The 21,493-nt window shown below is 50.6% G+C and overlaps 1 protein-coding gene across 1 annotated transcript in view; it reads left to right on the top strand.

Annotated features, from left to right (window-relative positions):
* The window catches only part of FGD1 (FYVE, RhoGEF and PH domain containing 1), a 44,063-nt gene that overhangs the window by 3,932 nt on the left and 18,638 nt on the right, over nucleotides 1-21,493 (top strand). The window contains exons 2-8 of the mRNA XM_038587522.1: nucleotides 14,535-14,708; nucleotides 15,011-15,188; nucleotides 15,305-15,743; nucleotides 16,966-17,055; nucleotides 17,737-17,885; nucleotides 19,664-19,820; nucleotides 19,926-20,064. Of these exons, the coding sequence (XP_038443450.1) occupies nucleotides 14,535-14,708; nucleotides 15,011-15,188; nucleotides 15,305-15,743; nucleotides 16,966-17,055; nucleotides 17,737-17,885; nucleotides 19,664-19,820; nucleotides 19,926-20,064 (1,326 nt within the window). The remainder of the gene's footprint in view (nucleotides 1-14,534; nucleotides 14,709-15,010; nucleotides 15,189-15,304; nucleotides 15,744-16,965; nucleotides 17,056-17,736; nucleotides 17,886-19,663; nucleotides 19,821-19,925; nucleotides 20,065-21,493) is intronic.

The following is a 21,493-nucleotide window of genomic DNA, read 5'->3' as shown; positions in this document are numbered from 1 at the left end:
CCATAAACAAATCTTTTTTAAAAAGAAAGAAAATCATAAGGAAAAGGAAATACATTTATGGCATTATACTATATTTATCGAAAAAAAACACACATATAAGTGAACCTGTGCAGTTTATACCGTGTTGTTCAAGGGTCCACTGTAGTTATATACTATCCATGTGAAAACCCTTCAGTTGCTTCAAAGTGTTTTCTCTTTTAGTTACCTTGATTTCTGGTGAGGGGGGCGATCCTTTTTTTTTTTTTTTAATTTTTTATTTATTTATGATAGTCACAGAGAGAGAGAGAGAGGAGGAGACACAGGCAGAGGGAGAAGCAGGCTCCATGCACCGGGAGCCCGATGTGGGATTCGATCCCAGGTCTCCAGGATCGCGCCCTGGGCCAAAGGCAGGCGCCAAACCGCTGCGCCACCCAGGGATCCCGGGCGATCCTTTTTATACCCATTTTCCAGTTTGATAAAACCTGGAAAGCGATGCCAGAGAGGGCTTTGAGAGAGTCAGAAAGGAGTACCCAGCTGTAAGTTTGCTCATAGAGATTTGAGGGAAACCCTATGCTATTTCTCAGTTTTGAGGCCTAGAATATCTTTCCAGATGCTGGATGGGGAGTAGCCTGGGGCCCGTCTCAGTCGAAATATTTGTACCTGACATAAGAGTCTTTCCATGGGTAGTAGGAGAACTGAGCCAATTGAGGAGGCAGCAAGAGGGCTGGCTCCCTCTAATTTGGAGCCTAGGGCATCATCAGATACTTCAAGAGTTAGAATGGGAGCTGGAAAGGGCCCTAGACACCATATGGTTCTGGGTTTCCCAAACTGGGTGAACATCAGAATCCCCTGTTGACTTTGAGAAAAAGTAAGTGTGGGCAGCCCCGGTGGCTCAGCAGTTTAGTGCCACCTTCCACCCAGGGCATGATCCTGGAGACCAGGGATTGAGTCCCGCTTGGGGCTCCCTGCATGGAGCCTGCTTCTCCCTCTGCCGGTGTCTCTGCCTCTCTCTGTGTGTTTCTCATGAATAAATAAATAAAATCTTTTTTTAAAAATGAAAAAAGTAAGTGTGAGGAGCTCCAGAATCTTGGGGTTGCAATCCAGGAATCCCCAGGTGATTCTGATGCACAGCCTAGAATGGGAACTGATTTTTAGTTGGGGTAGTGGAGGCTCAGAGAAACAGTTTACTCATGGTCCTACAGTGAGCCAGCATGATTAGAGCCAGGAGAATATGTAGGCCTCCACTCTGAGGCCCTCTCCTCAGGACCCTATGTGGGCCTACCACCCTCTCTCCCAACCCCAAAGGAAGGCATGAGAATCTAAACTAAAGGGAGCAAGTCAACCCTTCACTCACATATGCACAATCACTGGCTGCCTCAACTTACCATCTATGCCTAGCTCTTGTGAATGGCTGCCATTTGGCACTTCAAGTTGGAAAGCAATTGCAACTCTGGGACTCTAGGCAGAGGACACCCTGGCATCAGTAGCACCCACCACAGGGCCTGGCCCAAAGCAAGGGTTCTAAAGGGTGTCAGCAAGCTTTAGATGCTAGGAGGAACATGGAGTGTGGTTCAGGTAAGAATTTCTGTGGGAGCAAGGGCACTGAGACATGGGACATCCTGGGAACTGGGAGTGGTTTTGAGAGGAGTAAGGGAGAAGGCTGGGAAAGGGACTTTATCCTGAGGGCAAAGGGGTAACTATTGAAGGGTTTATTAAGCAAAGGAATGATGTGCCCAGATGTGGGTATTTGGGAGATCCCCGTAGCTACATGTGGAGAGTAGATGGTGGGGATTCAAGAATAGGAGCAGGGACACAGGCGGGTCGAGGTCATGGTCTTCCCAGTGACAGGTGATCATAGCTTGGGTTACAGTGATGGCAGTAGGTGAGGATAATAAGATCTGAGAGATATTTAGGGGCTAACATGGACGGGCCTTGGTGGTAGCTTGGATGTAGAGGCCAAGGAAAAAGGAATAGTCTGGGATGAGTTTGGGTTGTTGTCTGAAACCAACTACAGTGACCCAGTGGATGGCAGTGGGACCAAGAGAAGGAGCAGGTTTGAGGGAGGATACTGAGTTTGAAAGGCCTTGGGGGACATCCAGGTGGAAGTGGCCAGCAGGCATCCTGATGTAGGGTTGGAAAGCTCAGAAGAGAGCTCTCTGGGCCAGAGATGCTTCGGAATTCTCACCACCAGTGCATGTCAGGGGTCACAAAGCAGCTCATGGGGAGAAGTTGTATGTGGTTCTGGGGGCCAGTCCCATCCCTGAAGACATAGATAGTGAGGTCAGCAGAGTCACACTCAGGTGGATCATTCATGATCTGCCCAAACTTTTCCTTAGAAATGCCTTGGGGAGGGAGGGCAGTTTTTTTTAATTTATTAATTTAAGAGAGAGCACAAGTAGGGGGAGGAGGAGGAGCAGAGGGAGAGGGAGAAGCAGGCTCCCCACTGAGCAGGGAGCCCGACATGGGACTCAGTCCCAGGACCCTGGGATCATGACCCAAGCTGAAGGCAGATGCTTAACCCACTGAGCCATGCAGGCACCTCTGAGGGAGGGCAGTTTTTAAAGCACATTTGCATAAAGCTGAGACCCATTTTACATATACCCAGGGTAGTTGCTGATGCCAAGAACCAAAGCAATCCTCCTGAAAAGCAAATCAAACATTAGTAAAGTAAATTCTTGTGGCTCCCTCAGTGTTCTCCCTTTTGAGGGCATCCCAGAGAGGTCATAGAGGGAGGTTGCTCATGGAAAGAAAAGGGGGCTCATGACAGGAGAGGGTGGTGGGCTCTGCCGGGGACTTTTGGAGAGCAGCACTTTGAGATCCTGAGGGAATGTCTGGGAAAAGACCCAGATTTTGTTCAGTCAGTTGGGGCCCTCCAAACAAACACAACAGCATAGAAAGACTCTGGTTAGCGGGGGGGGGGGGGGGGGGGGGGAGGACTTTCCCACACAGGACTAAAGGAATGGAAGTTTCCAAGTTGCAGATGGCTGGCACCCCTGATCCTGAGCCCTTTCAGGTGCCTCTGTCCCTGTGGGGGGGCCTGGTTGGAGCTACCTGCTTCCTCAAGGGTGAGTGGTAGCTGTATCCCAGACAGACTCCAAGCATGGCTTTCTGGGGGCCAGTTAGCTAAATGCCTTAGGCAGATGTGGAGCTGGCCAGATTCTGGCTGGGTGGGGCCAGGACCTGTCTGGAATGAGGGCAGGAAGCACAGTCTGCCATTGGCTGGCCCTGCAGAGTTATGTTCCCTCCTCTGGGAGAGAGCAGACATCCTTGGAGCAGTGAGCCCAGCCTCTCTGGGCTCCAATACCCAGTTTGTTAGACTTGGGAGGCATCACATCTCCAAAAGGTGCTTCAAAACATGCATGGAACTGGAGACTAGGATGCAAGGCAGTAGCTGCAGGAGCCTCGGTGCTCCTGGCTCTGCCACTGGCTCACTGTGCCCCCAGGCCTCCTTTCCCCTCTCAGGGCCTTAGTTTCTTCCATTTATAACACTGGGACCTGATCATCACCTTTGTCTGGCATATAACATGGCATCAATAAATACTTGGAAACAAATCCTTGGCAGATAAGGGAAGGGAAAAGGGGAAGAAGAAAGGCATTTCTTTATTCAATGAATGTTTATTGAGGACATACCCTGTGGTTGGTCCTGTGCAAGGTGCTTGGTGTGCAACAAGACAGGCACAACCCTGCTCACGGAGCTTCTTTCTAGCAGGCAAGAGCTGCATGGAGAAATTCTAAGCACAGATGCTGCAGGAACATACAAGGAGGGGGTTAAGTAGGGAAAAAAGGACACTTGAGTTGAGACTCCGGAGATGAATAGGAGTCCAGAGGTAAGGCAAAGCGGAAGAGCCATTCAGGCCATGGGAACAGCATGTGCCAAAGCCCCAGGCGGAAGGGAGCACTTTCGAGGAACAGACAAGAGGCCATTGTGGCTGGAGGGTGGGGGCAGGGAAGTGTTCTTGAGCTGGGCCTCCCTTATTCCCAAGCTCAGGAGGTTGGAGTTCTCCCTGGAAGCAAGGGGAGCCCTTCGCAGGGCTGCAGGAATTGAAGCCAACTGTGTTTTGATAAGCTGGTTGTGGTGTGGAGAACACCTTGTAGAGAGGATTGGAGGGAAACCAGTTAGGAAGCTGGAGAATGGGAGAGAGCCTATGGATTCTAAAGCTAAGAAAGTCTAGTGTGCGAGAGCTTGGGGTCTGGCTGGATGTGTGATTTGAGGGAGAGGGAGGAGACATCAGAGAAAACCCAGCCTCTGGCTTGGGGGACTGCAAGGATGGATGTGCCACTCTTGGGATGGGGAAAGAAGGAGGAAGGAGGAGCCACTAGGCGCTGGATGTGGCTTGGGATGCACTGAATCTGAGGAGTCTGAAGACAGGGGATGAGGCATCCAGATGGCTGTGCCCAGTAGGCAGGCATCAGCTGTGCCCACCTTGGCCCCAAAGTTAAGAGCAGGAGGGCAAAGGGCACAGGTGTGTGGTTGAGGTCCAGAGGGAATGGGAGGCTCTTCCTCATGCTGACAGCTTTAGGCCCTCTGTGGTGCTTTCCTGTGGAGCCTGCGCGTGGAAGGGGTTAAGTCACAGAGGAAAGGTGCCTGTAGAAAGCGGGGAAAGGCGGGACTGGCAAGGCTGGCCCCAGGGAGCTGCAGCAGGCTTAGAAGCCCTTCATTTGGACCTGGTAGGCACACAGCAGCTGCCCACACCGATACCTTTGCCTTCCCCTTCACCTTCCCTGCTCCCCCCCCCCAACTTCTTCCCAGTTCCCCTAGGTAGGGCCTCCCTGCCTAATGCATTCCAGGTGTTGACATAGCCCCAGGGGTGGCAGGGAGTAGGGCAAGGAAGGTGTGGGTCTTTCTTACTGTGCATTTCTTAGGGGCTCCAGTCTCTAAGCCTCACTGCTTCTGTTCTCTGGAGAATTCCTTCAGGGATCTCTGGGTCCTGAGTCTCCTCCTGCAAGGTCATGCAGTGGGGAAAACACTGCCCCCCACCCGCAGACCCAGCTTTGCCTCTTTCTAGTTCTGTGTGACCTTGGGCAAGTTTCTTCACCTCTGTTGAGCCTGTTTTCTCATCTGTAAAATGGGGTTATCATGCCCACCTCTTAGTGTTGTCTTAAGAATTTGCCACAGGTAAAGATCCTCACAGCACTCATTGTAGCCAACATTCCACAAATGGTTCTGCCCTTTTTGTTTCTGCCCTTTTGCCTCTCTGAGGCTGCATCCCTTGCTGTCCCTGGCTCCCTTCTGCCGCACCCCCCTTTTACAGCTTCCCTCTCCAGCTGTCCGGCTCTCTGCAGTCTTCATTTCAGTCTTCTCCCTCCTAGTCTTGGTTTCTCTCTCTCTCTCTCTCTCTCTCTCTCTCTGTCCCCTTGCCTTTTTCCCTCATGATCTCTCTGTTACTAACTCTCAAATTTGACCAGGCTTCTGGTAAAAGGGGAAGGGACATGGGTAGATGTTGGGGTCCTTGGGGTCACACACAGCAGGGGTCAGAGGGGCCATCCCCTACTGGCTTTGTCCTCACAGAAGGGAAATCCTAGCCAGCGTGGCAGCCCCAGCACTGGGTAATTATGCCCCAGTGCTCCCAGCTGCAGCTCCACTCCCTTCCCTTCCTGTCCTCTGAAGTCCCCAGCCCCTCCTGGAGGTGGAGCAACCACCCTCATCTTTCTCTGGCCTCAGGTCCAGAGACACAAGGAGGAGGTGGCCAGACCCTTCCAGCAATCCAGCAACTGCAAGAGGGATGGGCTGCCTGTGCTCCCATGTGGCTGTGTGGTGTGTGTGTACACGTGTGTGCATGTGTGTACTTGCGTGCGTGCACATGTGCCTGGCTGCTTGGCTGTCTTTGTCCCCAAGGGTATGTTCTGTATATATCGTAATGTTCTTCTTTTGGTGTATCTGTGTGTGTCTTTGGGTCTGCATTTGTTTTATGTGCCTGTTTGCCTGCTTGTGTGTCACCTTGATTCTGTCTAAGCCCCTGGGAGTTTCTAGATGTGGATTGCTGTACGGAGGTCTTGTGTGTGCATATGCTTGCATTGTGTGTGTGTGTGTGTGTGTGTGTGTGTGTGTTCCTGTGCCAATGTCTGTCTCTACTCCCTATGAGTTCTGTATCTTAGTTGTGGTTGTGGCTAATGTGTGTGTGGGCGGGGGTGCCTGTCTGTCTTTTGGCCCTTCCTGCCCGTTGCTCCTGTTCTGGAACGTTTTTACAAACCCAGGACTCTATTCATTGTGCCCTTCATTTTTCCACCTAGTATTCACACCTTTGCTCATTTTCTTCCCCTGCTTGCAGGACCATGCCATCCTGGATGGCTGAACTCAAAAACCACCTCCTTTAGAAAGTCATCCCCACTCCTCCCTCCAAATGTGATTTCTTTCCCAACTCAGCAAACATTGGCTGAGGATATGCTGCTCTGTAACTCTGGACACAGACATGCTTGGGATCCAGTCCCAGCTCTAACTGTGTATCCTCAGACAAGTGATTTTGCTTCTCTGTGTCTCAGTTTTGTGGCCTATAAGGTGGAGCTAATAGTACACAGAGTTGTTAGGAAGATGCCATACAGGAAAGCATCAACACAATGCCCAGCCCAGAGTAGGTGCTTAACAAACAGTTAAACCCCACATACTTTATATCCTCCACTAAACAGTGAACACCTTGAGTTCCAGAGAGTTCTGAAGGTTCTTGAAATCCCCTAGTCTCTTCTCCAGGTGTCTTGCACAGGGCAAAGTGTGAACTGGAGCAGGTGGAACAAAAGGCAGATTCTGGTTCAGGGAACTGCTGACAAGTATTGCATGAGCCTGCTCAGGCCTAGAGAAGATTGGGCCCTAGCAGTGGGGGTGGAAGAAGGGACCTCCAGAGCTGCCACCCAAAGGCCAGAGCATGTCAGATAGGACAGAAGGTAAATGGTGGAGGTGGAAGGGGCCTTAAGGACCATTTACTTCAGATACCACAAAGTAGTGGCCCATAAGTTGAATTTGACTCACAAATTTTGTTTGGCCTACTCACCATTTTCAAAATTAGGGGATTCCACGTAGAAGTCTGCATTTCTGATTCTCTTGAAATATTGGAAGATCTGAAAACACAGGGCCCTGTTCCTGCAAAGTGACCATTAGATAGAAGGGAGGAGCTACTACCCCTACTTCAGGTGAGACATGTGGTCTCCAGTTTACCCCAGTTCTTACCATTCCCTCATGCCTAATGCTGTCCCAATTTACAGAAAGGTCCTTACTTTACATGAGGGTACACACTTTATAGAAACATCCCTCACTTTACAGAAGGGGCCTCACTCTACAAGAGACTTCTTCCATTTTACAAAAGAGTCTTCTGTTTGGCAGAGTCCTTCATTTACAGACAGATCATCCATTTTACAAAAAGGTGTTTATAGAACTCTCCTCACTTTATAGAATGTCCCTCCATTTTGAAGAAGTCTCCTCTGCTTTGTAGAAATTTCTTCCCTTTACAGAAGGGGTATTCTTTTTGTCAAAGAGACCTCCATTTTATAGAAAGCTTCTCTATTTTGCAGGACAGAACATTCTAGGAAACTCCTTACTTGCCAAAATGGTTTCCACTTTCAAAAATGCCTTCACTCTGCACAAGGTGCCTCTGTTTTTCTGCAGAGTCCTTATGTTCAGAAGACCAGTCCAGTTCAAGGAAGGAACTTTCAAATCTACCCACAGGGTTCCTGTAGACAGCTCCTCCTGCGTTTCTCACCCTTGACTGAGCTTTGTGTTTGAACTTTCTGAGAGAACATCTGTCAGGCCAAGCAAGGCCTGAGTTAGTCTGGCCCCAAAGGTGTAGGCCAGGCAGCCCCGGTGGCTCAGCGGTTTAGCGCCACCTTCAGCCCAGAGTATGATCCTGGAGCCCGAGATTGAGACCCACAGTCAGGCTCCCTGCATGGAGCTTGCTTCTCCCTCTGCCTGTTTCTGCCTGCCTCTCTTTCTGGGTCTCTCATGAATAAATAAATAAAATCTTAAAATAAAGGTGTAAGCTGGACCTCACATTCAAGGGGGAGATGGGAAGAAGTGGAGCAGTTAGGCCTTTATCCCCTGCTTTTTTCTCAAACTGAGGTACACCCTTCCCCCTCTGCTCCCCCTCCCCTCACCCCTCACCCCTCCTCTCCCAACAGAGCTGGCTTTCCAAAAGACACTTTTTCATTTGCCTGTTGTTTTTTCTTTCCACTCTCTCTGTTCCCTTTCTCTACCCCACACCACCCCACCCCACCCCCAGGAATTCCAACTGTCCTACCTCTTAGCCTAGAGAGACTGAGGTCTAGGGGTTATAGGAAGAAGCACGCAGTGGGGGTCTGGAGGATTGAGTGCTGGGACCAGCCTCTGCCCCCTCTAGCATCTCACCAGGTCTTCCAAATGAGGAGCACACACATATTCTCCCCCATTTTGCAGATGGGGAAATTGGGGTCCAGAGTTGTGAAGCAACTGCCCAGGTCACCATGGAGTTAATGGCTGAGGTCCAGTCCGAGGCCCTGTTAGCTGACTTGAGGTTAAGCCAAGGCTACAACTAGGAGATGGGAGACAGGGTGTTGCTGGCCAGGGAGGGGAATGCTGGGAGCTGAAATTACCAGAAAGAGGGGAGGGAGAGGCAGGGTCATTCCAGTGGAAATGGACAAATGAAGGAGTCCTTATCTTCCAACAGCTAGAGGACAGACCTGCTCTGCCAGGGGCCCCAAAGCATGCACTCAGGGCACCTGCCAAGTAGGGGCATGTAGCAACCAGAAACAATTTTTGGAATGATTTTGTTATTTCAATAACAGTAAGTTGTCATGGAAAAATCTAAAACTCTATTATGCTTCTTAACCTTTATTTTACAGTTTTGTATGATTTGTATTTTCTTTTTTTTTTAATTTATTTATGATAGTTACAGAGAGAGAGAGAGAGGCAGAGACATAGACAGAGGGAGAAGCAGGTTCCATGCACCGGGAGCCTGACGTGGGACTCGATCCCGGGTCTCCGGGATCGCGCCCTGGGCCAAAGGCCGGCGCCAAACCGCTGCGCCACCCAGGGATCCCTGATTTGTATTTTCAATTGAATTTGAATGGAGTGTGAATTGCGGGTTGGGGTACCATTGTCTTTTCTTTGCCATGCCAGCTCTAGTAGGAATCCTGCCCTGATCTGAGGAGCTGTTGAGGAGAGTGGGGCTGGATTCTGTGTCCATCTCTGGCTGGGCTGGCTATGTTTCTTGGTGTGCCAATAGCTTTGTGTTGGATTACAGCCTGTGGCCTGTGGGTTTATGTATCTGTGTGCACAGTTTTGTATCTTTGTGGCTGTGTGGTTCTGTTGGCTTTCAAGTTTAACGCACATTGCTGTGTTTGGTGGGGGGCATTATGCTCTTTCCCTTCTTTGTTTTACTGGCTCCCCAAAATCTGGGGGCTATGATTACTATCCAATTTTACAGACAAGGGAACTGGGGTTCAGATAGATACAGAGGTTTACCCAGGGTCACACAACTAGTGGTGGGGGGGGTTGACTCTGCATGACTCCTGAGCCAAATCTTCCTTCTTTTTTAAGAGAGGGAGAGAGCAGAGGAGGGACAGAGCAAGAGGGAGAGAGAACCTCTAGCAGGCTCCACACCCAGCCTGGAGTCCATTTCAGGGCTTGATCTCACAACCTTGAGATCATGACCCAAGCCAAAATCAAGAGTCAGACACCCAACCGACTGACCCACCCAGGCACCCCCGAATCCACTCTTCCTAAGGAGGGTGCCACAACACCTCAATACACACAGTCCAGTCAATGAGTGCAGCAATCCCACCCCTCTTTGGGATAGTCATATACCACAGATTCTAAATGATTGACCTTGTCTTTTAATAAATAAGACCAGATTCAAGGTTATCCCTGAAATAATGTCACGGTCATGAGCATTTAGGTGCTTATTGCAGGGAAATTGGGTAGAGCCCACAGCTTGCCAGAGGCTTAAATGGACAAGAGACTAGGGGGCTCTCGTTGCCAGGTGCCGCTTCAGAGGTCCGGCTCTGCCTCATTCACTCTAAGCCCTCCTTGAGGTTGTGAAAATTTGCTCAAATAAAGTACAGGTAGATTTGAATTTCAGATAGTCTACCAACAGTCTTTTAGTATGGTGTAATAAATTTTTAGTATAAGTATGCATAAGACATGCTTATACTAAGAAATTATTCATTGTTAATCTGAAATTCAAATTTAACTGGGCATTCTGTATTTTATCTGGTCACCCTGTCCCCAGCCTCCCCTCCCACCCTGAGCTTCTCCAGTACCAACAGGCTGACCCCCTTGTACTTCCTGAGCCCCACTTAGCTTTTCCTGAATGACACTTTCTTGTCTTTGAGACTGGGAGCTCCCTGAGGGTTAAAATGAGATTACCTTTTGCCTGCTGAAGGCTTATTGGGACTGTATACCCCCACCCCCACAGGAAGACCTGGGACAGGTCCCAGGCACTCCTGGGGGGCCCAGGGTATGCTTCCAGTCAGTTGCAGGAGACGCCAGAATGGCAGCAATGCTTGTGTGCAAGCATAATATGCTGAGCACGTTACATATGGATGTGTGAACAACTTTGCAGCTCTCACTAGGTCGTTGAGGGCTATGCATTGTCAATGTGTGGCTGGGTACATTTTCACCAAGTATTATAAAATTTGGTGAAAAAAATAAAAATACAAAATAAAGTTTGGTGGTGTGACTTTCTGTGAGTGGGGTAGTGTCCTTTGTGGCCTCTGCTCTGATGGGCACTGGGGACTCTGGTAAACCCAGTAGTGGAAGGGGCAGTGCTGGTGGAGGACTCTGTCAGATGTGCAAGTGTGAGTGTGTGAGAGACAATGCTGTGGGTTGTCAACTATACAAAATGGTCTGGAGAAAACCAATGCAGGACCTAGCCAGGTGGGATGGGATGGGGCCGTGGGAATGGCTGTGGTATCCGAAAAGGGAGAAGGCCTCCTTGAGGAGCTCCCTAGGGGCAGAGATGGAATTTTCACATCTTCCTGTAATGAGTCTACTGGGCTCAGAGCAGGGCTCAGAAGTATCTGGGAGAACTGAACTAAGCCTAGGGAAGCCAGAGAGTTGCATGGGGCTGTGAGGTGCCATGGAGACCTAGCTGAGAAGTTCCTATTTTCCCCATGGGCAGTGGGAAGTCACAGAAGGCTTTTGTGCAGATAAATACCATGACCTAAGCTGGAGGTCCATCTACCCACCTGGAGGGAGCAAGACTTGGGGACAAGGGGGCCACTGAGGGAAAACATAGGAGGAGACAGGGAAATGTAGGCAGAGGAACAGGCATGAGGAGCTCTAAAACAGGAAAGGGAGGGATCTTGAACCTTCTTCCTTCAGCAGAGCTTCAGCTGGTTCTTGGCCAGGCCTAGGAACTGGAACCCTGATGTCATCTCCCTGTAGGTGGGTATAGAAGTATTGCACTCACTAGCCACACTGCAGCTCATGACTTTCTGAAGCACTGGGGTGCAGCCCTGCCCCTCCTGCTTCTCTTTTCCAGCTTCCCCTGGAAGAGCAGGGTTAAGAAAGGAGTCCAGTGTAGGACCAATCTGCTGAAGCTCTTCCATTGACTTGCTGTGTGACCTTGGGCCAGTCACTGCCCCCTTTCTCTGCCTTCATCTCCTCATTAGATACTGAGCTCACAGTCCCTGCCCCCTCTCTTCTGGGAATCAAGAGTGTCCCAGAATAATTGAATTTTATCCAGCTTCCCATTCTGCAGGGCAGCCTGCAAGGAGGCAGAGAGAAAGAAGAGCAGGCCCATTGGTCGGCTCCCAGGTGAGGTGGGTGAAGAGGGAGTGGAGGGTGGGCCACAGCAGGGCCACAAAGGATGGTATGGTCATCCCATCCTCTCCCCAGAGCAGGCAATGGAGCCAAGAAAGAGAAGACCAGCCAGGCCCCCCCACCCACCTAGCTGCTCTGTAACAGACTGGGTAGGGGGGACTCCCCCAGGGAGGCTTGCCTGCTTTGAGGGGTGGAGACAGGACTGGGTAGAGCCCTGAGGAGGCATACAAGGGGCACCCGAGACCCTTGCACCTACACATGCATCTCTGAGGGGTTGGGGGTGGAGGTGTCTGCACAATGGGGTGCCTGGCTTTGCCTCCTGGATCTCTGACACTGTCAAATACTCTGTCTTGCTTTCTCTGGCCATATGTCTCTCAAACTGTGTCTCTTTATGTGCCACCCTCCAAGTGATTCATCCTCTTCAACCCCACACTCAGGGAAATGCAGGGCAGGACCAGGCTAGGAGGTGCTGAGCAGGGCAGGCTAAACTGAACTGAGAGGAGCACTTCCTCCCTCCCAGTCAAGGCCCTGCCTGCTCAGGTAGGAAAGGAAGTGAGGAAACTGCACCCAAGGCAAGATACAGGGTGAAGGAGTGGGGCTTGGCCTGGGGCCTGGGGCATGTGTTCCTGAAGGGCTGGGAGGGGCCCATGGCCTGAGTTCCCTGGGGCCTACCTGGCTGGAGTAGGGCCAGACTGGGGCCAGAGACCCAGGGAAGCTGCTGGAACGCTGTGGGTTGGGCTGTTCCTTCCCTCCAAGACTGGAAGACCTAAAATTCCCTGTGACTTTTTTTTGCCCATGTGACCCTGTAGAGTGTCTCTGCATGTTGTATCTGTATGTTTTTGCATCAGATGGCATTATTGACACCACAACCATTCAGACCAGTAGGCACATGTTAGGTGTGTATGTATGCCTGAGCCCCTAAGACCTAAGGACACCTTGGACATGTTTGTTTCATGAGTATGATGGAGTAGTAAATCAGGGCATATGTCTGTGATTGCTTGTGTTCTGGAAACATGGCAGTGTGTGACTTTGTGATGTCATCCAGTTGTATGAGGTTGTATCTAATGTGGTATAATGACCCTGTGTGGTTATAGTCCTTGTGACCATGTGGACCACTTGTAGGCATGTGAACATGCAACACCATATTATGGTACATATGACACACCAGGGCCCTGCAATTGCAAGACACAGTATAAATTTCACCGTATATATTTGTGACTCAGTGCAACCATATTTGAGGAGTATACATGATGGGAAGTAGTTGGGAAATTATTGTATTAAACTGTATAAAATGATAGGCTTGCCACTGCATGACTGTCTTTGTGACCGTGCATGACTGTGCTTGTGTATGGGCTACCCTGGGGCTGTGTGGGTTTTATGACTGTGGGTCTCTGTGACTGTGTGTGACTGGGCTTTCAGGAGCATGATGACATGTGATTGGATATTAGAATTTGTGAGGTCCAGGAACACCTGGGTGGCTCAGTGGTTGAGCGTCTGCCTTCAGCTCAGAGTGTGATCCCGGAGTCCTGGGATCGAGTCCCACATCAGGCTCCCTGCAGAGGGCTTCTCCCTCTTCCTGTGTCTCTGCTTTTCTCTGTGTATCTCTCATGAATAAGTAAATAAAATCTTTTTTTAAAAGAAAAAAGGATTTGTGAGGTCTTGCAGTTGTATGAAACAGTCTAAATAACTCCATGTGGCTCTGTAACTGAGTGGGCCCTTTTGTGACTGGTTGGTATGAGACTCTGTAATGCAGGGTAACAGAGTCTGTGGCTGTGCGTGGCTGTGGTTTGCCCTCCCTCTCTGTCCCCCACTCGCCCCCACACACACACACACTGACTTCCACAACTCCCTGCCTAGCCAGGCCCACCTGAGCCCCCACGCTCCTTCCCTTTGGGACATGTCATCCTGGAGGGTCCCTCATTGTCTTTCAGATGGAGTCTTCTGTCCCAAATACAACCATCATCTCCCCTAGGACCAAAGACAGAGGTGGACTTCAGGAGCTCACAGTAGGGAAGAGGGATGGTGCAAAAGACCTCCCATTTTCTGTATTTGTTGCCTGTCATTTTAAAGCCATTCCTGCGACCTGAACTCTGGGTGCTGAGTGTGTGTGGTTGTGTGTGGGTGTGGAAGTAGAAGAGGTCAGTACAGATTAGTGAGAGCCTAGGATTTTAAGAAGCAAAACTTTTGCTCATGAAATACAGTTTTGTCATTTTTTAAAAAAGATTTTATTTATTCATGAGAGACACAGAGAAAGAGGCAGAGACATAAGCAGATGGAGAAGCAGGCTCCCCACTGAGCAGGGAGCCTGATGTGGGACTCAATCCCAGGACACAGGGATCATGACCTGAGCCAAAGGCTGAGCCAGGTGCCCCTACAGTTTTGTCATTTTTTAGCACACTCCACTATATAAAATGGTAGACAAGGAAGTCCAGATATCCTCAGGACCTTTAGAAGAAGAATGAAGAAGGCTTAAAGCTCAGCATACTCACTGTGGCTATATAAGCAAGGGCTGCAAACACGTACACAAACTGTAGGGTGCTCACATCCACCCCTAGCCTGGCTAAATGCCCTAATAATAATGCCTGCTGACATACAAGGAATCAATGTACAGATCACAAAGAACTCTTGTCTCTTGATGCAAACAGCCAGCCACAGCCCTGGGCCTGGCTCCCCATCTGAGGGCTGTGGTAGGGGCTTCCCAGAAAGACAGTGTGCTCAGGAAAGGTGTTCAGGGAAACCCAATATACCCCAATACCTGCTAAGACATACAACCCCAGGCCCCTTTGGGGTCACATCAATTGCTTCACACCCAGCTTCTCCTCTTCTGTAGCGCTGCACCAGGGAAACCGGATCCTGGTTAAAAGTTTGTCCCTTGACCCTGGCCAGAGCCTTGAACCTCATCCAGAAGGTCCACAGAGGCTTCGCTCAGACCCAGGCCCCCCCACTGAAACCCCCAGCCAGCGTCCTTCACCACTAAAGCGGACACCAGGCCCAAAGCCACAAGGTAAGTGGTTCCAGAGGTGGACAGAGAAATGGCCCAGGAGAGGGGATGACGGAGGGAAGAGGTTGACCAGTGGCAGAGGGGTAGTCCTGTTAGAAGGGTAGGAAACACCGTGGTCTAGTGGCAAAGGGCTGTGACCTAGGGCTAATGGGTACATACTGGCATTTTGCCTCAGTCTTGCTCTGCACCTGCCTGAGGCAAAGGTGCAGCCTGGGGTGGGGGATGTGGAGGGCCTTGTGACATGACAGCTACCTCTAAACTCAGCTCAACGGGATCTCCCCTCTCTTCCCTGTCCATTTCTCCAGTCCCCCCAAAGCCCAGCTACCTGCAGATGCCCCGGATGCCCCCCCCACCTGAGCCCATTCCCCCTCCACCATCACGCCCCCTGCCTGCAGACCCCAGAGTGGCCAAGGGCCTGGCCCCCAGGCTGGAAGCCAGCTCCAGTTCTGCAGCAGTATCCTCACTGATTGAAAAATTTGAAAGGTGAGTTTGGTCCCTGTCGGGGTGAGGGTGGGCCTGGGATGGGAAGGAAAGCTATGAGACAGGACTCTCAGGCAAGCTAATACCCTGCCTCCATGTGTGTCCACCATCCGCCTCAGAGAACCTGTGATTGTTGCCTCGGATAGGCCAGCCTCTGGCCCCAGCCCAGGTTCCACAGAGCCTGCCGTGTTGCCACAGCCACTCCCGCAGCCACCAGCGCCCCAGCTTCCCGAGGGCGAGGCCTCCCGCTGCCTGTTCCTCCTGGCCCCCGGGCCCCGGGATGGTGAGAAGGTGCCCAACCGGGACAGTGGCATTGACAGCATCAGCTCGCCATCCAACAGTGAGGAGACCTGCTTCGTCAGTGATGATGGGCCCCCCAGCCACAGCCTGGGCCCTGGGCCCCCTGCCCTGGCCAGTATCCCTGTTCCTTTGGCTGACCCCCACCGGCCCGGCTCCCAGGAGGTTGATAGTGACTTGGATGAGGAGGACGACGAGGAGGAGGATGAGAAAGACAGAGAAATCCCAGTGCCCCTAATGGAGAGACAGGAGTCTGTGGAGGTACGGACCCATGTTCACCAAGAGACAGAACAATGTGGAAAAATGAGGAGCCTGGCTTTTACACTTGGTTCTTCCCTAGCTCACTATTTCTCAAAACAGGGCTTTGTTTCCACTCTGGATGTTTGGCTTCCCTGGTCCCCTGGTCCCTAAATATTGGTTGCAAACCCAAACCTCGCCCCCTCCTTCACTGTAACTACCAAAATGACCATGCACAGTTCCATATGCCCACTGGGAAAATTGTTCTACCCTCAGCAGAGAACCACTAGCTGGACCTCAGTTTTTCCATCTTGAAGATGAGCGTCCTGCTTGGGGATCCTTTAAAGTCCCATTCCAGCTGGAAAATCCCAAGACTCAGTAGCTATGTGACACTAGGCAAGTCTCCAGTCCCCTACCACAGCCTCAGTTTCCTCACATCCAGAGAGACTTCCCAGCAGCTGGCCACCAGAGGAGCACAAGAGCTAGAGCTCCTCTTCCCCAAGGGACCCGAGGCTGTGGCCACAAAGGCTCTTGGCAGCAGGAAACCCTTTCTGTGCCCAGTAGCCTAAGCCTGCTTTTCAGAGGTTTCCTTGCACTTAAGTTAGGTTGCAGCCAGAACACCTTCTTCACTAGAACCCAGCTCAAATGTGGGGGCTGAGGCCAGGGACTCAGGAAATATGTGTCCAGCAATTTGGAAACTGGGCAGACAGGCAGAGTTTTTGGACATTTTTGTACCTCTGTGTTTTCTTCACATCCCAGGTACTCGGCAAGCCTTTGCTGACAGTGAACTGAGTAGGTGAATAAATAACATTTGTAGACTACTTAACCTGTAGTCTGCTATGTTCTACTTGTAATAAATCGTTTAACTATCTCAATTACAAAGGGACTTAGGTCTTTTTATTATCAGTATATGTAGATGAGGAGATGTAAATACAGAGCAGTTACACAATTTATGCAAGCTGATGGATGGCAGAGCTAGGAGAGAGCAGATGCCTGGGTGCATGAGTGGCCAAGTGAGAGAGTGCATAAGTATCATCAGAATTGAGGAGTGGCCTTTATGATACACCAGGGAGGCAGGGATTGAAGCTGGGAAGTTTACAGGTCTAGAGATGGGGGAATAAGGAGGGTTATTCCAGGATGGCATTGGGCTTAGAGTAGCATTTGAGCTGTCCTGAGAATTCTGAGGGCTTGGGTGAAGGTTCGGGGACGGAGCGATCGATGAGTGGTTGCCTCTTCTCCTTTCCAGCTGACTGTGCAACAGAAGGTGTTCCACATTGCCAATGAGCTCCTGCAAACTGAGAAGGCCTATGTTTCCAGGCTCCATCTCCTGGATCAGGTGAATGGCCCCTCAGGGGTCCCAGGGCCCCAGGACATGGTAGGTGGGTGCCAAGGAAGAAGTAAGAGGGCCTGAGCCCAACCTTACATTACCAATCTAGAGTTGGTAAGACCACATTCTGACCTTGACCCGCATCCTGTCTCTGAAGTCAGTTCTGATTATGATCCCAAGCTTGATCTTTGTACCAACCCTCATTCCAACTTTGGGTGGGTACAGCAGCCCTGACTGCAACTCTGACCTAGATCCTGAATTGACGGCAGCTGTCTACCAGGCCCTGATCCTCATTCTAATCCTGGTCCCATTCCTGACCCCAAATCCACTAGAAGCCCCAAGGGTAGGAATTTTTGCTTGCTTTATTCACTGTGTTATCCCAGCTGTGTTATCCCTAACAGTGCCTGGTACACGGTAGGCACTTAAAAATATGTGTTAGATGAATGGATCTGACTCCAAATCTAATTCTGACCTTGGCCCTGCTCCTGACTTATCATTCCAATGCCTGCCTCCAGGTCCTACCCTTGATAACTAGAGATCCAGCCCCACATATAAGGCTAATTCCATTCCCTCTCTGCTCAGTCTCAAGACCAATGCTGATCCCAAAGCTCCACAGAGCTGCCCACAAACACTACCCTCACCCCCAGCCAAGCCCCAGGCCCAGCTGAACACCCCTGCCCTGCCCCACAGGTGTTCTGTGCCCGGCTACTCGAAGAAGCTCGGAACCGGAGTTCCTTCCCTGCTGACGTTGTCCATGGCATCTTCTCGAACATCTGCTCCATCTATTGCTTCCACCAGCAGTTCCTGCTGCCTGAGCTAGAGAAGCGCATGGAGGAATGGTGAGGGACCCCAGATCTAGGTTGCCTGTCCCCCTGTCCACAAGCCTGCCAAGCCCAGGGCATATGTGTGTGCTAGAGTCCACTCTTGCCCGTCCTCTCCTCTTACTGCCTTTCACAAAGAAAATCAGACCAACGCTCCACCCTCTATGACCTCCCAACCAAATGCAAAACACAGACCAGGACTCAGAAAATTACAATAGAACAGCACAGCCCTTAAGAGTATGAGGTTAGGAGCCAGATTGGCTGGGTTCAAATTTAAGCTCTGCCCTTTGCTAGCTTTGTGACATTAAGCAAGTTTCTTAAATCACTATGGTTCAGTTTCCTCCTCTATGTAATGAGGATAATAATAATGGCCTACTTTGTAGGGTTGTTTTAAGGATTTAAATGAGTTGATCCATGTCAAGAGTTTAGAACAGCATCCTGTATACAATAAGCGCTCAATGTCAACAGTTGTTTGTTTGTCTTTTTTTAATATCAGATCTATGATAGAGCTGAGAATGGAAGGCTGTAGGAATCCAGACAAATGGACTAAACCTAGTCTGGAGTTAGAGAAAGATTCAAGGAGGAGCTGATTTCTGAGCTGAGTCCTGAGGTAGAAGGAGGCAATCTGCCAGCCACCAGCTCTCCTCTACCAATCTGTCCTTTAAAGTCTGTACCACCTGCCATAACGGTCTTTCAGAAAAATCAGACCATGTTACTTCCTGCTTAAAATCATCTCCATGCTCAGGGCGCCTGGGTGGCTCAATCGGTTAAGCATCTGCTTTTGGCTCAGGTCATGATCCCAGGGTCCTGGGATCAAGTCCCACATTGGGCTCTCCACTCAGCAGGGAGCCTGCTTCTCCCTCTCCCTCTGTCCCCCTCACCCTACTTATGCGCTTGCTCGCTGGATCTCTCTTCCTCTCTCTCTGTCTCAAATAGATGAATGAAATCTTTTTAAAAAAATCATCTCCAGGGATCCCTGGGTGGCTCAGCGGTTTGGCGCCTGCCTTCGGCTCAGGCATGATCCTGGAGACCCAGGGTCGAGTCCCACATCAGGCCCCCTGCATGGAGCCTGCTTCTCCCTCTGCCATGTCTCTGCCTCTCTCTTTCTCGGTGTCTCTCATGAATAAATAAATAAAATATTTAAAAAAAAATAATCTCCATGCGCCCCACACCCACAGGATAAAGTATGTCTCCCTCACCAGACTATAACCATGCGTGGCTAGCATGAAGCCAGTTCCTACATCTTCCCAACTGACTGTTACTCCTGAGGGAGAGGCCTGGCCTGATTCTTGTGTGTCCCTCAGCTGCCCGTGAGCAATGAGGGCTAAGCCCAGGTCTAGTCCTGTGTGTCCCTCAGCAAACTGTGACTCCTGAGAGGATAACCAGGCTTCACTTTGTCTTCCCTATTAGACAATGACTCCGTTGGGGCTCTGTTGACTCATTTGTGTCTTCAGAATTACCCAGCATAAGGCTAGGCCCAGAATCAATAATAAGTGTATGAAGTGGCCCTTGCAGTGAGGTCAGAGAAGGTATTTCAGGACATGTTATTCCTGGTACTAGAGAAGGGCAAAATTGGGGCAGGTGGCAGTCAGGGCCATGGTTCCAGGTCAAGCTGTGCCTTTTGGCCTAATTGGCCTATAACATAAGCAGCAATTCCAGAGGAGCAGACTGGCTGAGAAGTAGATTTCTAGGAATGCAATGAGAATAGCTTACCTAGGACTAGAGACCTAGAACCCTGGGGGAATTCTGGGGGACAAGGATCAGCAGGACCATGCCAGCCCCTGCTTCTACCCCAGGGACCGCTACCCACGCATCGGAGACATCCTGCAGAAGCTGGCGCCCTTCCTCAAGATGTATGGCGAGTATGTGAAGAACTTTGACCGTGCTGTGGAGCTGGTCAACACCTGGACAGAGCGCTCCACCCAGTTTAAAGTAATCATCCATGAGGTGCAGGTAAGCAATGAAGCTGGACAGGACAGCCTGGGGAGGAGAGGTCTGCAGGGACCCAGTGAGGGGTTTATGGCCAGACCTGAGCTGCTCTGCTTCTGCCTGTCACAGAAGGAGGAAGCCTGTGGCAACCTGACATTGCAGCACCACATGCTGGAACCTGTGCAGCGCATTCCCCGCTATGAGCTGCTTCTCAAGGACTATCTCTTAAAGCTGCCCCATGGCTCCCCGGACAGCAAGGACGCCCAAAGTGAGTGCACACATCCGGGCCCTGCCTCGCCCCATCCTCCAACACTTAACTCACAGGGTCAGCCTTCCATTGCAGCATAATGAGATTCCAGGATAGGCTCTCCAAACTGAAAGCTGCCTGTGAAAGGCCCACAGAGGCCCTGGAGTGAGACCTCAGGCTGAACCTCCAGGTTGAGATCTCTGCCTGAGTACCCAGACAGAGCACTCAGGAGTCCCCCAGTCTGAAGTCCCCAGCTGGAACCCCCAAGTTTGAAGAGCATGCCCAGAATGCTCCCCTAGGGGGAGCCATCTGTTTTCTAGGCCAAGACCCCAAGACTGAGCCCTAGACTCATCCTCAGATGAAGTTGCCCGGAGTCCAAAGCCTCTGCCCCATGAGCCCAGACCGACCCCTCAGGCCAAGCCCTCTTTACCAAATCTCCATAGCTGAGCTCCCCATGAAGATATTTGTCTCATCGAGCCCCTGACTTTTCCATCATCCACATTTAGAGCTCCCCTCTGTGTCACCAGCTGCTACCTAGGATGAACCTCATAAAAAACCTCCCAAGTCTGATTAAGGCCCCACAGAATCAACTCTTTGGAACTGAGCACCCCAGGCTGGACCCCATATTTTCTACCTCCAAGATTTTGATCTCTAGTCTGAATTAATGCCTCCTCAGACTGAGTCCTCACACTGACCACTAGAAAAGTATCTCATTCTGATTCCTCCAGTATGAGGCCCACACAAATACACCCCCACCGCCACACCCAGGGTCACATCTCCAAGAGTGCTTCCCCAGAGTCTCCCCAACTTCCTCTCCCCAGAGCATCATTTCCATTCATCCCTTCATTAATATAGCAATTATTTACTGAGCACCTTAGTTCTGCAAATTGGTGCTGGCACAGAGGATAAGGGAAGTAAACAAGATAGCAGATAATAAAGAGAACTGATAAATACACAGGAGAACATTAGGTAGGTGCTACATGTAATTCGGAGAATACGAGGGTGATGTGACAGGGATGGCGGAGGTGGGGGGCTTCCTTTAGGTTGGGTGGCCTCTCTGAATAGAAGATATTTGAGTCAGACCTGAATGACAAGAAGAAGGGAGCCACTCCCCAACTGGGCAGGAACATATTCCCCAGAGGCAACAGCAAGTACAGAGTTCCTGGGGGGAAGGGGTGGCAGCTTGCAAATCTCTGGACCAACAAGAGAGCCAGTATGACTTGAGCGTGATAAGTGAAGGTAGAATGGTAGAAGTAGGGTTGGAGAGAGGAGCGAGACTTTAAAGGCCAGGCTAAGGAGATGGATTTTATTCTGAGTGCAGTGGTTGGCCATTGGAAGATTTTGACCAGGATTACTTGGGAAGCAAGAGAGGGAGCTGAGAGACCAGTAAGAAGCCTTTGCAATAATCTTAGTGAGAAAAGTTGGCTTGGATGAGGGGAGTAGAAGTAAG

This window comes from Canis lupus, chromosome X (genome assembly GCF_011100685.1).
Source record: "Canis lupus familiaris isolate Mischka breed German Shepherd chromosome X, alternate assembly UU_Cfam_GSD_1.0, whole genome shotgun sequence".
NCBI classification, from domain to species: domain Eukaryota; kingdom Metazoa; phylum Chordata; class Mammalia; order Carnivora; family Canidae; genus Canis; species Canis lupus.
Note: the sequence above shows the minus strand (reverse complement) of the source record. Positions and strands in the feature narration are given on the sequence as shown.